A 15668-nucleotide genomic window follows, 5' to 3' on the forward strand; every position below is an offset into this window, starting at 1 on the left:
GGGAAAACTAGTGTAGACATAGTACTTTATTTATTTTCAGAGAGCTCGTTCCAAACATGAAACTAAAGCATCACCAGAAAGAAGTAGCGCACCGTTTTCAAATGTAGAGAAAGATTTAAACGTAGGTAAGTTAAATGCCAATTTAATTATAACGATTTTTGATTATTAGCACTAAAAATTCTATTTAAATCTTTATCTCTGTTCAATTTTTAAAAAGAGTTGTAAATTTTAGCACTCACATTAATTATTAGTAAATCGAACACCTGATTTTTGTTTAATCGTGCAATTAATAAATATTATTTAATAATCTCTATTAACCATTTGACGTAAATGTGACTCTGGAGTCCTTTTTACAGATTCTTTTCTGACATTCTAATTACAAGTAAAAATGTATTTTTGATGTTTTTTAACTATTAAAAACAGTTTAATGGTTACTTTAAGATACCTGTTAGATTATAGAATTATATTAGTACATTTATCTTTATTATATTTGTTACACCTGTACCGAAATGTAAAAGCCAAAAAAGTAGTTTGAATTTTTTTTTAAAATTCATATTCAAAAATTTATCAATAATCGATATTTTAAATTTAAGAAATTTCAATGATGAATAACTGTTTCCCTTAGATTTAAATAATTACTAATAAGTATAAATTTGAAAAATTATTGTTTGGAAGTGAACTGTGTTTGAAAGCTTTTGAAATTATATTTGTACATTTATCTTTGTTATATTTGTTACATTTGTACCAAAATATAAAATCCAAAAAAATAGTTTGAATTTTTTTAAAAATTCATATTCAAAAATTTATCAATAATCGATTTTATAAATTTAAGAAATTTCAATGATGAATAATTGTTTACCTTAGATTTAAATAATTACTAATAAGTATAAATTTGAAAAATTATTGTTTGGAAGTGAACTGTGTTTGAAAGCTTTTGAAATTAGATTTGTACATTTATCTTTGTTATATTTGTTACATTTGTACCAAAATATAAAATAAAAAATAGTTTGAATTTTTTTTAAAAATTCATATTCAAAAATTTATCAATAATCGATTTTATAAATTTAAGAAATTTCATTGATGAATAACTGTTTCCCTTAGATTTAAATAATTACTAATAAGTATAAATTTGAAAAAATTATTGTTTGGAAGCGAACTGTGTTTGAAAGATTTTTTCTTAAATGCAGAAAAAGAAACCGCTGTTTAGTAATCTATTTCGTAACCATAAATTATTAAAATGCTAAATATAATATTTTCACTTGTTTTAACCTAAATCAATTAAAAATAATGAGAAATATGTTTAATAAAAATTCTGCGTCTAGGTCTTAAGGATTTGAATCTAACAGAGAAGTCTGAAACGGAAACGACTAGGAAGAGAGGAAGAAGTGATGCTTTATCTCATCCTTTGGAACAAGATTCAAGCGATGATGCGACAAGGTTCAGTTAATTATAATTATTATTCTTAATAATGACATGATTTTATTGTTTCAAAGAACGTTTTAGATATTTCAAAATAATTCAATGAAGTTATAAGTTTTGTACAAACGCTAGCAGTATTTTGCTTTTTCGTAACACTAGATTGCCCAAGAAAGTCATTTTGACTGCTTTTTAATTTCAATTAAAAAAATCTATGATGCATATAATAACACAGTTTCTTAGAATTTTGTGACTTTTTTTTACAAAATATAATTTTTTTATTATTAATATTTACTAATAACTTGTTATATAACTGCAAATAATATGAAAAATATTAAAAATTAATTTTAAATAAATTTCTTTGCACATTAATTATTCTTTCACGATCCAGTCATTTTTACTGCTTTTGGGCAATATAGGTACATACTAAGCTTCTGTCTTTCTGGTATTAATTTTGCTTTTATGTTTGAATATTCAAAATAATATGATACATTTACCAGCGTGATATACATTTTATTGAAAAATAAAAAAAGCATTTTAATTAAGGGAATTTGAATTTATGTAAAGGTTTTATGATATTTTTAATACGCTTCGACCGTAAAAACCATTTTAGCTTTTACGAAAATTAAAAAAAAGTATTTCAGATTAAGCTGCATTGTTACAGAAAAAATTTTCATTGAATAATTTTTAAATCTATTTTGCTTCGAAAGTGCTTTTAGTGATTTCTACAAGAAAATAATCATAATTAGTCTCAGAAAGCATGAGTTATATAAAGCAGACTTGATCAAAGCTATTTTTGATTATTTGAGACTTAAAAAATTATTTAAAATTAAATAAAAACATTTAAAAACCATGACTAGTTTTTCAAAATTCAGATATTAGGGTATCTTAAAATAAATTAAAAATTAAGTAAAAATTTACTATTATACTCTAAAAAGAAAAAAGATAATTTGTTTCGATAAGTAGATCTTTAATTTTTTACTATTCGTCAGTTGGCAATTTTGGTACATGTGAAGCTTAGGAAAATTATTAGCTTTCGCTAAAAATGATTTTAAAAAACAAGCTTATTTTCAACAAATATTCATTAAAAAAGTTATTACAAAATGTAAAAAAAAAAACATTGTTTCTTACGGGGAGAAAATTACTATAAGTAACGATTATGAACTATTAAAATCTGGTAATTTTAAAAATAAATCCACGTGATAAAAAATTTATCTTAAACTAATTTAAAAAAGTTTCATCAATTTCTTTTGATAGAAAACTATTTTAATTAATATGAAATAGGTTGTTTTAAATCAGCTATTTTCATAGGTAATGTAAAACCAATGTTAAAGAGCGTTTTTTTCGTAGCTCTATTGTTCTCTTCTTCGTTTATAATGTAGCCTGAAATCACACTAGTTGTTTGTTAAATTGACTGAAGAATTGGTTTAGCATAATTAAATGGAATACAGAAGAATAAGTGAACCCGAAAACGGAAGGGACCATCACCTACTAGGTTATAATTGAAACGTCTAATAATATATTTAGCGAAATTCTGCTTGAATTTTTTTTGTTTGAATCTGAAGTTAAAAGCTTCCAGAAAAAAAAAATATTTTAAACAGCATCATCAATGAACATTTATATTTTTGATCTCATAGTACATGATATCATGTTGTTGTTTCTAATGACACTTGGTCAAGCCAAGCTCGCCAGTCATTAACCTTTTTGAAATTAACCCATGAAGGGTCGTCTGTCGTTTGAAAAGAGAGCACCGCAATGGTGAAAGTACGTTTCTGCTCAGATCCACGGATAGATGGCAGTACCATTCGTTTGTGTGGCCACTTCTTCAATTTAGACATAGATCTGATACTGCTCTGCAACTGACCACAGGACTTTCAATTCCACAGATTTTGCGAGCATGTATATCGGAGGTACGCGGTGGGTCTTTAGAGGAGTCGAAGATTGAACCCCGGCCCCTTCGAACTGAAGTCCGATCCTGTGACCACTAGGCTACCACGACCCATATTATTTCATACATATCACAAGCGAGAGCCGTGATGGCTCAAGTGATAAAGCATTCATCTTTCAATTAGGTTAACCAGGTTCAAATCCCAGTTATGGCTGGTCGATACGAATTCCGCATCCGGTTTTCACCAACCACAGTGCTGAATTTAAATATACTCAGTGGTAGACGGATCATGGGTAAGACTCCACTTGCCGTCAGGCTAACCACGGGCAATTTTCATGGTTTTCCTCACCATGTAAAGCAAATGCAGGTTAGTTCCATCAAAAAGTCCTCCACGAAGGCAAATTTCTCTTAATACTTGATCCAGGAGCTCCCTTGTCTTCTGAATTGGGTTCAAAATTACATGGCTACGGAGTTGAATATTAGTAGCGGTAAATCCTAAATTGTGTCAGTTGTTCAACGGTGTTTATAAAATAAAAAATTAAAAAATATATCACAAGCGAAATTAAATGGTGTTAGCAATCAATTCTCTTATAAGAAGTTACAAAATAAGTTTGAATGATTCCGATTTTTTTTATTTATTATTTACAGCCCTTACGTCGAAAAACAGATAAAATCATTGAATACATTTGGTATAAAAGCTTACGTGGAAGAGGTTACCAGTGACACTGACATCCAAAATAATCTAAACATACCATCAAGCAAGAAAGGGGATTCAAAGTATGACAGAAACTCAAATGCTCCGAGGTTAGTGTTTGCTGTACGTATTACATTTTATTTTTTTAGATGTATTTATATTCCTTTATTTTCTATACACAAACCAATGTTTTCTGAGTTATTCTTAATCAAGCATCAACTATAAAGTTTCAATTAATAAAGTATTGAACAAAATTCCTAAGTTTATTTGTCAGCAATATTTGTGAAAACCATGATGTTTATAATTTGATGTTTTCTGTTAATTTAATAATTATCAAGAAAACCTTCTGTATCTCTACAGCGAAGGCATGAAAGATCTTGGTAGCTATCAAAAGAAGTATTGAAAAGAGATAGAACATGTTTTTTATAGTATTAAACATGTTTAATTCGTTGGGTTTATAATATAATTTACAATTTTATACCTTTTGCAAATTTAATAAACTTTAAAAAAACTATTTTGATACTTTTAAGTGTAAGCAACCCAAACAAACGGTCTTTTCGCAACTCTTTACGTAGCAGCAATTCAGTAAATAAACAAATTTAAAGAAAATCTGAAATTGATGTGGTTTTCGCTTAATTTTTTATTCATAAAAAAACATCAATTGGATATTTAAAACTTACTACTATTTTATTTTAGGGGTAAAAGCCTAAGTACATCTAGACGACGAACTTCTCCAAGAACATCTCCTCCAGTATTAAAAAAGATTCTGCCAACAATGAAAACATCAATAGACGTAAGTTATTAATCAATATTTTTATTTACTTAACAATCTTTTTTCGAAAAAATACTAGAGCTGTGATTTTTGAGGGAATTTTTTTAACATCAAATGTTCCAAGTTCCACAATTGATTAGAACTGAACTGATTAATCGAATTAATTTGTCTAATTTTTATCAAATAAGGATCGAAATTGGAGCTTACATAGCGGAAAAAAACCCACCGTGAATGACTTTTGTACGGATGGATGGATTTTCACAAACTAGTACAAATCTTATTGGTTCAAAGAGTGACCCCAACTGTGCTATACAGTATTTAGATAATTTGGTCGTAAAATTGTATAAAAATAATCTTTTGAAAGAATCAGAAAAAAATTGAGAAGAAAAAGTAGCAATTTTTTTAATTAATGCAGCGTTACAAACGGTGGCACAGAAAATGGAGCTTTTTCCTGATAATAAGGTTACCCAGGTTCGAATCTTAGCGACGGCTACTGCAAGGAATCCTCCACTAAAACCAGTTTGTCCCAATGCTTGATACAGGTGTTACTTTGTCTTCTAGATTGGGTTCAAAATTACAATGCTATGGAGTTTAATATTGATAGTCGTAAACTCAGAATTGAGTCTACTGTTCAGAGCCGGTTATAAAATAAAATAAAAGTGACTGGCAATCTTCGCTTTGATCGCTCATTGAATACGTTCTTAACGTTTAGCTTTTGTGTACTTTTTTGAACACTGAAGTTCCGAAAGTTTTTCACTGTAGAAAACTCTAAACCTGTGCATTTCAATATTAATTTGAAATTGAAAACAGTTCGCATATTTTTCTTAATCACACTATTCTAAATTTCAGTTGTTGAGAAAAGTAACTGTTGTAAGTTTTGTTTTAAAGTCTTTCCCACCAGAGGACTAAAACCATGTGTTGTAAAACAATATGAAATAGTACTGAACGCCGGGTGTAAAGCATCGGCTTCGATGAAGATAATTTTGTGAGAATTTTTTTGATAATTCGGTGAGAATTCACCCGATTAGACATATGCTCACTACGTGCTCTTGCGCGCCGAAGCCTATCAGTTAAAAATAAAATCTGTTGCCAATGCGAGAAAAGAAATATCATCGGTTTTATTGATACATACGTATTAGCGTTTTATATAATATAGATAGATTATCCCGGCTTGACCTGTCCACAATGTTAGCGTAAAATATTCTCAGTTTTACATGGATCATGGGTGAGAATCCTTTTGGTGTCAGGCATGAGAGCTTTTTGGGGTTTTCCTCTCCGTGTAAGCCAAATGTGAAGTAGTTCCATCAAAAATCTTTCTACAAAGGTTAGTTTGTTCCAATACTTGTTCCAGATGTTCCCCTGTCTTCCAAGTTGGGTTCAAAATTACAAGACTATGGAGTTTACATTGATAGTCGCTGACTTAAAATCGGATCGACTGTTAAAAGCTGGTTATAAAATTAAATAAAACTTATATAGGTGTAAGTAATAATTGTTTCGTTTTAACTAAAAATGAAATTACAAGTAAAGGTACTAAATCGCGAAAGTAATTAAGTTCATGTAAAAGTACTTTGTTTGGGTATTTTTTACGAAATTGTAATATCTACCATGGATAAAATCATCGTCCCAGAAAGTTTTTTTTAACTTTGTTTAAGCTATTACAACTTTTAAAGTGCTTTAAAATTTTGAAAAAATAAAAACTTTCTTCAAATTTTTATTACAAATTTAATGTGATTTTTCTTGCAGGAGGGTGTGCCAACAAGACTTTTTAAAGTGGTTTTTGTTGGTGATTCAGGCGTGGGTAAGACGAGTATTTTGCAAAGGTTTTGCACGAATAGTTTTAAAACGACATACAGTGCTACAGTTGGTAATGTTCTTATTATTTTATCACTTATTTTTAACAGCTAATTTAAAACTTTCAGCTTTAAATAAACAATAAACAGATATATATTATTAAAAAAGTAGTATTTATTACATTTCTAAAGAAAAGCTCTTGTGAGATATAGAAGACAAAAAGACAACAAAACGAAGTCTAAACTGAATCAATTTTTAACTATCGAATTTCTTAAAAGATTAAAAATATGGCACGATATGATAATCGATGCAAGAATGCTTAGTAATAATTAAACTTAAAAATATGCAAATGATAGTCTATTAAAGTAAGACGATAGAAGTCTATTAAAGATAAAAGTCTATAAAGACGAAGATAGTCTATTACAGGAAAATCTTAAAGTCTATTTTAAAATAAAACTAGATATAAAGCAAAGACAACACATCATGTTGCTGCAACAGATTAATAAACTCTTCATGTTATATGGTTGAACATGCTATAACACGTGCTTGACGAAAATGTAATACAAACCGAACTCTTGATAATGATTAAGTAGTTTTGCAAATCAAACTTATATTTCTGTTATTTACACGAATCTTTTTTTCCACATCAAGGTCAAAATTTGAGCTAATTTTTTTTATTTTAGACTTTTTCCGCTGGTCTATGTAAATTATGCATCAAATTTCATTAGTATCCATCAGCCATAACGAGCTTCGTGTTGCTCTAAACAGATAACTTTTCTTATAACTAACCTGCAATAAGATAGTTTACCACATGCAGATTCAAATAATGAACTATGTTCCGATGAAGCGTTGCCAGTATGTTTCGACATTAAATATTTTTTTCAATCATTTCATAAACTTGTTCAGTGTCGCCCGGAGAGATTTCATAAAATTTTGGTAATTATTCTATGCAGTTGAATATTTGTTATACCAACCCTAATGCTAAAATATAACAAAATTAATTTTTAGTGAATACAAATAACTTTCAACTTCTGCTGAAATAAACGCATATTATATGTTATTAGGGGTTGATTTTCAAATAAAGACTCTCGAGCTTGAAGGTGAAAGAATAGCTCTCCAACTGTGGGATACAGCCGGACAAGAAAGGTATGGTTAAATTCGCAACGTTTAAATTATTATTTAATTATTATTTTAAAATTGAATTCTCAACTATGTTAACTAATGAAGTCATTTATATTTCTTTCATAATTTAATTGTTTTTGCCGTTTTCTTCACAACAGATTCCGAAGCATGACGCAGCAATATTTCCGAAAAACTGATGGCATCATTCTAGTATATGACGTCACATGCGAAACATCGTTCAAAAATATGAGAAATTGGATGAATAGCATTAAAGTAAGAAATTGTGCGATACCATACTTAAATGGGAAATTCATACTTTTTGTCAAGCTTAATAACTCTATTTCATACATAAGCTCACCGAACGAAAAATGAGCCTAGCGAAGGAGCACTAGACGTTGAAAGCTATGTATAGAGCATGTAATTTTTTTGTTTTGAATCAGTTCTTTCTTTTTTTTAAATATATTTTTTTCTTTCTTAGCTTTTTTTTCTTCACTATTGGTTTCAGAATCCGCGAAATTCTCCAAGCTTTTTCTAATAAGAAATTAAAAGCATTGTGTTTAATTATACTTATATACAAAAAAAAAAAATATATAATAGCAATACATAAATACTAGTTGACCCGGCAAACGATGTTTTGCCATATGAATTATTTCTAGAGTATGAAAATATATCTTATTTATTGTAAATGTGTGCGTATGTGGTATATGAGTGGAAGAGGCATGGAGCGCTGTGAACGATGACGGAATGTGAAAGTAACATCACACCAAATAATAATTTTTTTTAATTTATTGCAACTTTTTTTATAAATTATATGTACAAAGAATTCTGAAAATATTAGTCAACAATATATATCTCTTAGTGCAATGGAGTGTACAATATTTTTTGTCATTCCATCTTTAGCTAACACAAATAAACTGGATGGTTTGCCCACTCGAGAGCATGCCACGTATCTGTGTGAAAAACATGGTGTGCTCAAATCTAAGACGCAAACAGACATTGTTTGGCCTTATCATTGCGAATGCCAATCTAATGTGGAACTGAATGCGTTTAAGTTGAATTGGCACATCTGTGGGGGCATAATAGGGATTGGCACATAATAGGGATTCGTGGAAGTAATATACTTTCATCCCGGAATTTGTCATTTAAAATAATGACTTCGATGACGTTGTTCATTAATTTTTTAACGACTAATCGCGTGCCGTTGCACAGCCAAGATGGGTTCAAATTACGAAGCAAAATAACCGGAGATCCAACTTTAAATACTAAATTATGCGGTGATATGCCAGGTAAATCCAATGAGTTTAAAAACTCTGTTGGAAAATTTGCAGCTTCAATGGGATCGCAAACTGCATCAACGCATATTTACTTTTAGTAGAACTTTTTCAACATTACGCCAAAGTGGAGATGATTTCAAGAAAGCATTGATCTCCTCAGCGTTCATTAATCGCGGAATGACGGGAAGTGTTTGTCTGAAATCACCTGAAAGGAGTAGCAGAGTGCCGCCAAATAATTTGTCATTATTTTTTTATATCTTTCAATGTCCTGTTCAACGCCTCAAGCGATTTTTGTGTGCCATAGTGCAATCGTCCCAGATGATAATTTTACAGTGTTTTAACACTGTGGCCATAGATGAAATATTTTTTCATGTTGCACACTGCATCTGGGTTGTTTTGAATATTTAGTGGCAGCTTAAATACTGAATGAGCTGTTCTGCCTCCATCCAATAAAATTGCCGCAATGCCAGATGATGCAACGGCCAACGCGATACCATTATTTGATCGTATTTCACCGAGAATTAGCGAAGTAATTAATGTTTTGCCAGTTCCACCTGGTGCATTAGGAAAAATATCCACATTGTCCTGCTGAAACTACGAGCATAATACGGTCATAAATGTTCCTTTCTTTCTCATTCATTAGTGGAACATTGCGAGTAACAATGACTGCCATTGCTATCGTATTGTATTGAAGTTCACGATTCATGTCAGTGTTTAATAAATCAGATGCACTTCGATTTGGCGAAAGCATATCGAAATGACTGAGTGGCAATTTGGCAATAATAATGCAAAGATCCTCAATAACAATCAGTGCTTCATTGTACATAGCATCGCTGAATACTGTCATTAGATCGTTGCAATGTGTGCGATATTGATACCGTATATTATCAGTCATCGAATCTTTGTGATATTCTCATAACTTTTCTATACGGGCCGGGAAACATGTGGCTAATACTATAGCAAATAGTAGACGATTTTGCTTTGCAGTACAGTTCAATGCTGCTTCAGCAAGCACACATTCCCACTGGTTGTCGTCTTCCAGCAAACCGAGTGCAAAGCATGCATCTTTATACGTTGGATGCTGATTTCCATCGACTTTACGTATACCTTGAAATGACAATGAGCCGGTGTAATTAACCAACAACAGTCGAAAATAAAAACACTCAGTCTGCCTTGGATTGACTGTAAATATTCTCCCCAAGGCATTTGATTTGAATAAACCGGGAGATGCATCAACCGGTGTGCCTTGCTTGTGGGGTGTCCATTTTTTTGAATCCATGTGAAATAGGGTGGTACTTCTGAGTAGAGTAATGTCCATGCAAAGACGCCAAAAGCATCCGTACGATTACCCAATTCAAAAAATTTGGCGAGTGTAGTTTTTGGTGGATTTATAGCTCGGTCAATCGCTGTCTCGTTCGTGAAATATACGCTCTGACCGTTTTCAAGATGAACGGCTAAAAGAATAACGGTTGGATCCCGTTCATTAATTGGGAAACCAAAGATACGCCAAACAGCTTCGTTGGAGCCTATTTGGTACAGCGTCATTTCGTCGTTGTTATTCACTGGAAGAGCAGTCTCATTGGTATTTTCAACTCGAAATACTGCCTTTATTCACATGCTTGCAAATATATTTGATGCTCTTCTTTTAAGGGCATGCATAAGTATTAGAGTTTAATATGACTTGTTGCAACGTGCGTGAATATTATTTTTGATTTATTATGTTTCTATGTCTAGTTTGGATCCGAATACGATTAAATAAAGATATATTTAAAATATACGTTAAATTTGTCCAAAAAATGAAAAAAAAAGTAGATACAAACCATTCTCAAATCCTTCTGAAGGTACACAGAAAATTTCATTTAAATCGGTCCATCCGTTTAGGAGGAGTTCAGTGACATACACACGAACAGACGAAATATATATATAAAGATATACACGTGATTAATTTATAAATTCTTTTTCCAGGAAGGAACTTCGGAGGAAACGATAGTTTTGATTTTAGGTAATAAAATTGATTTATGTGAAAAGGAGAATGATAGAGTTGTACGAACAAAAGATGGCGCAAGAATATCTGATGTAAGTTTATTTTCAAACTTACATAATACATACAAATAACCTTATAAATAATCTTTCAAGTGGATTTAAGAGTAGTTTGAACACGCCATGATCACATATGCGTTATGACGCGATTTTCCTTTCAAGGCCCACGGTATCATATATGATACAAGCATTTGCGACTCCAGCAGCCCATGATCACTAACTAGAACATGATTTAAATTTGAAACATTTTGTTTCAATTTAAAAACGATACTAAATAGTAGTTAAAATCAGTTTATAATTTCGGATGATGTCGTAAGTGTTTATACCTCAATAAGCGCTTTTAGTTCCGAGTATTTATAATTAATATAGTTATTTGATGCAGTGAATTTTAATTAATAAGCAACTGCACGTGATCGGCTTTTTCGAGAGGATTAATGAATTAGGCACGAGAACTACTACGTTCTATTTTTTGTTTATATTTTGATTATGTCGGAGAAAGATGGTATGCTTATTAGGTGTAACTTCGTTGTTTGCAGTTTTAGTTCAGATTTGCAGTTTTTTTTTTAAAAAAGAGAAAATTTTATTACACTATACACAGATATAATAAATGATAATTAACTGTAAATATCAGCGCATTGTGGGGAAAGAGCTTCAGACAATGCCAACCTTCATCTATCAAAAGGTACCTCAAGATTGAATCAAGTTAGCATGTCTTATATACTAGTGAATTGATGTTTAATAATTGTAGTGGTAGCTACAGCACAATACTCCCCCACCAGAATTTCATCAGGGATAGAATTCGATGAACGGATACCACTAGTTGCTGTAATTGAGAAATACCGGGAATGCTGGATTAAGGTCACCGGGTTTTGTGCTTTAGTCATAAGAGCTGTATTAAGTTCATGGTTGCGTGTGTGGTCACTCCTGTGTTGCTATTAGCAGTCGAGTGGGCAGGATCCTGTTGAGTATAAATGAGACTGAGAAGCAGCAGCGCTAGGAGGACGAAGACGCAGTCACAAATATCTAGTCAACTGTTCAATGTGGACCATCCATCGAAGTAGGCGTGATCATATCACATCCGCAGGTCACCAATGTGGGGAAAGACCATTAGACAATGCAAACCTTCATCTATCAATAGGTACCTCAAGATTGAATCAAGTTAGCATGTCTTATATACTAGTGAATTGATGTTTTATAATCTTAGTGGTAGTTACGCCACATATTTAATTGCAGTCATAATTTTATATGAATTTTTAAATGAAATTAGGCTTACCGGGAAAACTCGCCCTATTCTGTGCGTAAGTCACTTATTTTTGCTTTCGCCGGTCCTGAAGAGGTTAAATAAAAACGTATTTTATTGTTCCATAATGATTGCTCTACATATCCTAGACAGCAGGGTAAGGTTAATTTTAAAGTCAGCAAGAACCTTTATCACAAAGCACTACAAAGTTTATAAATGATTTGCTAATAAACCACGCAAGCTTGAAACAATGTTTAATTTTACTATGCTAGTTTACACGCTGTGATGCCAAAATAGCTTTTTTAATCATCCTTAATCGAATTTTATTTAAACTAAACCAATTTTTCAATTTTTTATTACATTTTATAAAAAACTGATATAAATATTTTATTCTTTTTTTTTTAACAATCAATGCAACGGCTAACTTTTTACTACAATACAAATGTAAAACTCATTTATATTAGGCTACCTATTTTTAACGACTAAATCGAAAACAAAATCTATTGCTAACTCTTTATTCTTTATTTCTTACAGCAAAAATATTTCAGTTACACGGTTATAGTAATTCTCAGCCTTTTGGGGGATTTGCTTTCACCGAATTATTTTTGAATTTAATATTGATTATGGGAGGTTAGCTTTATTTTTGTCTATGTTATCTTTTGATCGCCAGCCATGGATCTCTTCCCATGCTCCTAACTGTCCGTTGGGAACAATTCACTTACTTTTAATTTCGAATTATTGGCTATGAGACTGGGTGCTTTGGCCTCTCAGTCCCAACCGTTGAAATGATAACTTTATAGAAATTCTGGATGAGAAGAGAACAAAAATGATTCTCTGGATCCCTTTAACAGACTTTCATTCCTTTATTTTACAATTTTAAAATATGACCGTGTTCATTATAATGAGATACACATAATAAATCAATTTTTCCTGACCGATTCTTTCCCTCCTTCAAATATAAATTTGAATGCTTCTCACACGGCCAGCAATTATACTTAAATTCTACAAAGAAACTACATACAGTCATGAATTTGGACTGAACTGCCATGAAACACGCTATGAGGTTTGCATAAACAACCTTTTTATATCGATATAGAATCTGCCTTTAACAAAATAAGCCTAGAGAAACCTACCGAAATGGAGGATGAATTAGCATTTGCAAAAGTATAAAGCATTTTTAAACTGAGGATAAATTCACCTTCTCAAGGTTTATTTTAGAATTCATGCAATGGCTTTAATATACTTTCTTGATCACTTTCGAAGTAAAACTTATCAGAAAGTTTTCAATACAAACAAAATGTTGTATTTGAGGGCCTGGATAAAGCTGGAATGAAAAAAAGGCAAAGACAAAGTTTACAGTTCCTATAAATAAAAGCTAAAAAAAAAATATTTTTTGTAAAGGTTTTTGGATGCCTTTATTCTATAAGTTTTAAAAGGGGTAACTTTCTGAGGCAACCAAATAAAAATGAAAATAAAATATTTGCTGTAAGTTGCCTACTATATGATATAATACAGGATGTTTATAAAGTCCCAGACCCATTTTGACGTTTAATAACTCACAAAATAATAAAAATAGATTAAAATTAATAACATAAATGATTAGATAGACTCAAAAAGTTTCATGACCGTTGTCAATGAACTGGTTGGAGCAGTTTGGTGCAATTGGTAACTGGCGTGAGGAAAAAAATTAACTTAGAATTTAATGTGTTTTAATTTTACTATATAACTGCTTAAACAATTTTCGAATCCTTATGTTTACCTTTTAAATTTGCAATTTTATAGGAATACGGTGCATTGTTTTACGAAACCAGTGCAAAAACAGGAGATAGCATTCCTGAAGCTATTGAAGGTTTAGCATGGTAAGTAACTATTAATTTATTTTTTTTGAAATAATAACTTTTCTTTCAATATACATTACATTTCGTTATATTGTATGCCATTTTTGCTCACACGATTTATAAAAATGAGCATGAAGCAATTTCACCAAATACTGAATCTATCACAACACATAATTTTATCATTTTTGGAAAAATTTCTTATAAATATCTATAATGTATTTAAAATCGAGTGCATAAAAATGCATTAGAGCAACGTTGTCAATGAAAATAACAAGTGTCATGGTGACTCAGGGAATAGAGCATTCGCATGCCAATTCGGTAAATCGGGTTCGAATCCCAGGGATGATTGGACGATACGCTCGCACCGACCGCAGTGCTGACGTTAAATATCCTCAGTGGTAGACGGATCATGGGTTAGAGTCCTTTTGCCGTCACGTGGAAGATTTTCATGGTTTTCCTCTTCATTTAACGCAATTGCGGATTAGTTCCATCAAAAATTCCTTCATGAAATCAAATTTCTCTTAATGTTTGATCCAAGAGTTCCTTTGCCTTATGGACTAGGTTCAAAACTACAAGGCTAAGGAGTTGAGCATGAACGGAGTTGAATTGGGTGGTAGTTCAACAACTGTTATGAAATAAAGATAAAATGAAAATAATATTATAAAATTTATTATAATGTAAATGCAACAAAAAACTTATACTTTTTTAGCACAGCTGTCAAAGGTTATGGTATTAATGTATGAAGACAAATAATGATCAGTCCCTAACAAACAGTGAGATGAAGATTAGGTGGCAATGTATAAGTGGACAGATCATGCAACTTAAATTGTGAAGAATTTATGAAAATGCAAATCATAATTTTTATTTATAATCTTACTTATATCTAATCTTGTGTTTTCTGGAACTATCAAAAATAGAAAAATTATGATTGATTGTATTAAATTTTTCCAAGGCTTATAAAGAGAGCGATGTATTCAAATATTCGATATGCGATGGGTAAAAATAGTATCTCTAATAGATAAAGAGTTGTATTATCAATTTTAGATACCATGATTAGTTTTTATATTACATCATTAAAAAAGAATGAATGAAAAAAAAATTTAAAAAAATACTAGATTACAATGGTTGGTACTAATATCATTGGTGCAAAAGTACCTGTGAGCTGATTGTAAGGGCAATAGAAAAGCCCATAAATTTAAACATGCAGTGGAAACTATATTAGTGTTATACAAGCAGTGGAACATATATTTGTGCTATTCATACATGAAGTTGGAAGTATATTGGTGTTATACATACAGTGAAAACTATATCATTGTTAGACACGCAACGAAAACTATATTAGTGTTATACATACAGTGCAAAACGTATCTGTGTTATACATGCAGTGGAAACTATAATATATAGTATTGTAAATGAAGTGGAAATTGTGTTATACATGAAGTGGAAGCTATATTAGTATTACACATGATATATTTTTTAAATTTTCTTTATATCCCTTGTTGAACAGCTAACCCAATTTTATGGGTTTACGACTACTAATGTTCAACTCTGTAGCCTTGTAATTTTGAACCCAATCCAGAAGACAAGGGAACT

The 15668-nt window shown here is 31.0% G+C and overlaps 1 protein-coding gene across 1 annotated transcript in view; it reads left to right on the forward strand.

The window, feature by feature from the left end:
• Positions 1-15668, forward strand: part of LOC107449220 (EF-hand calcium-binding domain-containing protein 4B) — a 49904-nt gene that overhangs the window by 33328 nt on the left and 908 nt on the right. The window contains exons 11-19 of the mRNA XM_087166233.1: positions 41-125; positions 1323-1437; positions 3953-4108; positions 4695-4791; positions 6514-6634; positions 7626-7707; positions 7842-7956; positions 10923-11033; positions 14020-14096. Coding sequence (XP_087022359.1) covers positions 41-125; positions 1323-1437; positions 3953-4108; positions 4695-4791; positions 6514-6634; positions 7626-7707; positions 7842-7956; positions 10923-11033; positions 14020-14096 — 959 coding nt within the window. The remainder of the gene's footprint in view (positions 1-40; positions 126-1322; positions 1438-3952; positions 4109-4694; positions 4792-6513; positions 6635-7625; positions 7708-7841; positions 7957-10922; positions 11034-14019; positions 14097-15668) is intronic.

Source organism: Parasteatoda tepidariorum, chromosome 1 (assembly GCF_982258835.1).
Source record: "Parasteatoda tepidariorum strain Cologne lab strain chromosome 1, Ptep-v5.0, whole genome shotgun sequence".
Lineage (NCBI taxonomy): Eukaryota > Metazoa > Arthropoda > Arachnida > Araneae > Theridiidae > Parasteatoda > Parasteatoda tepidariorum.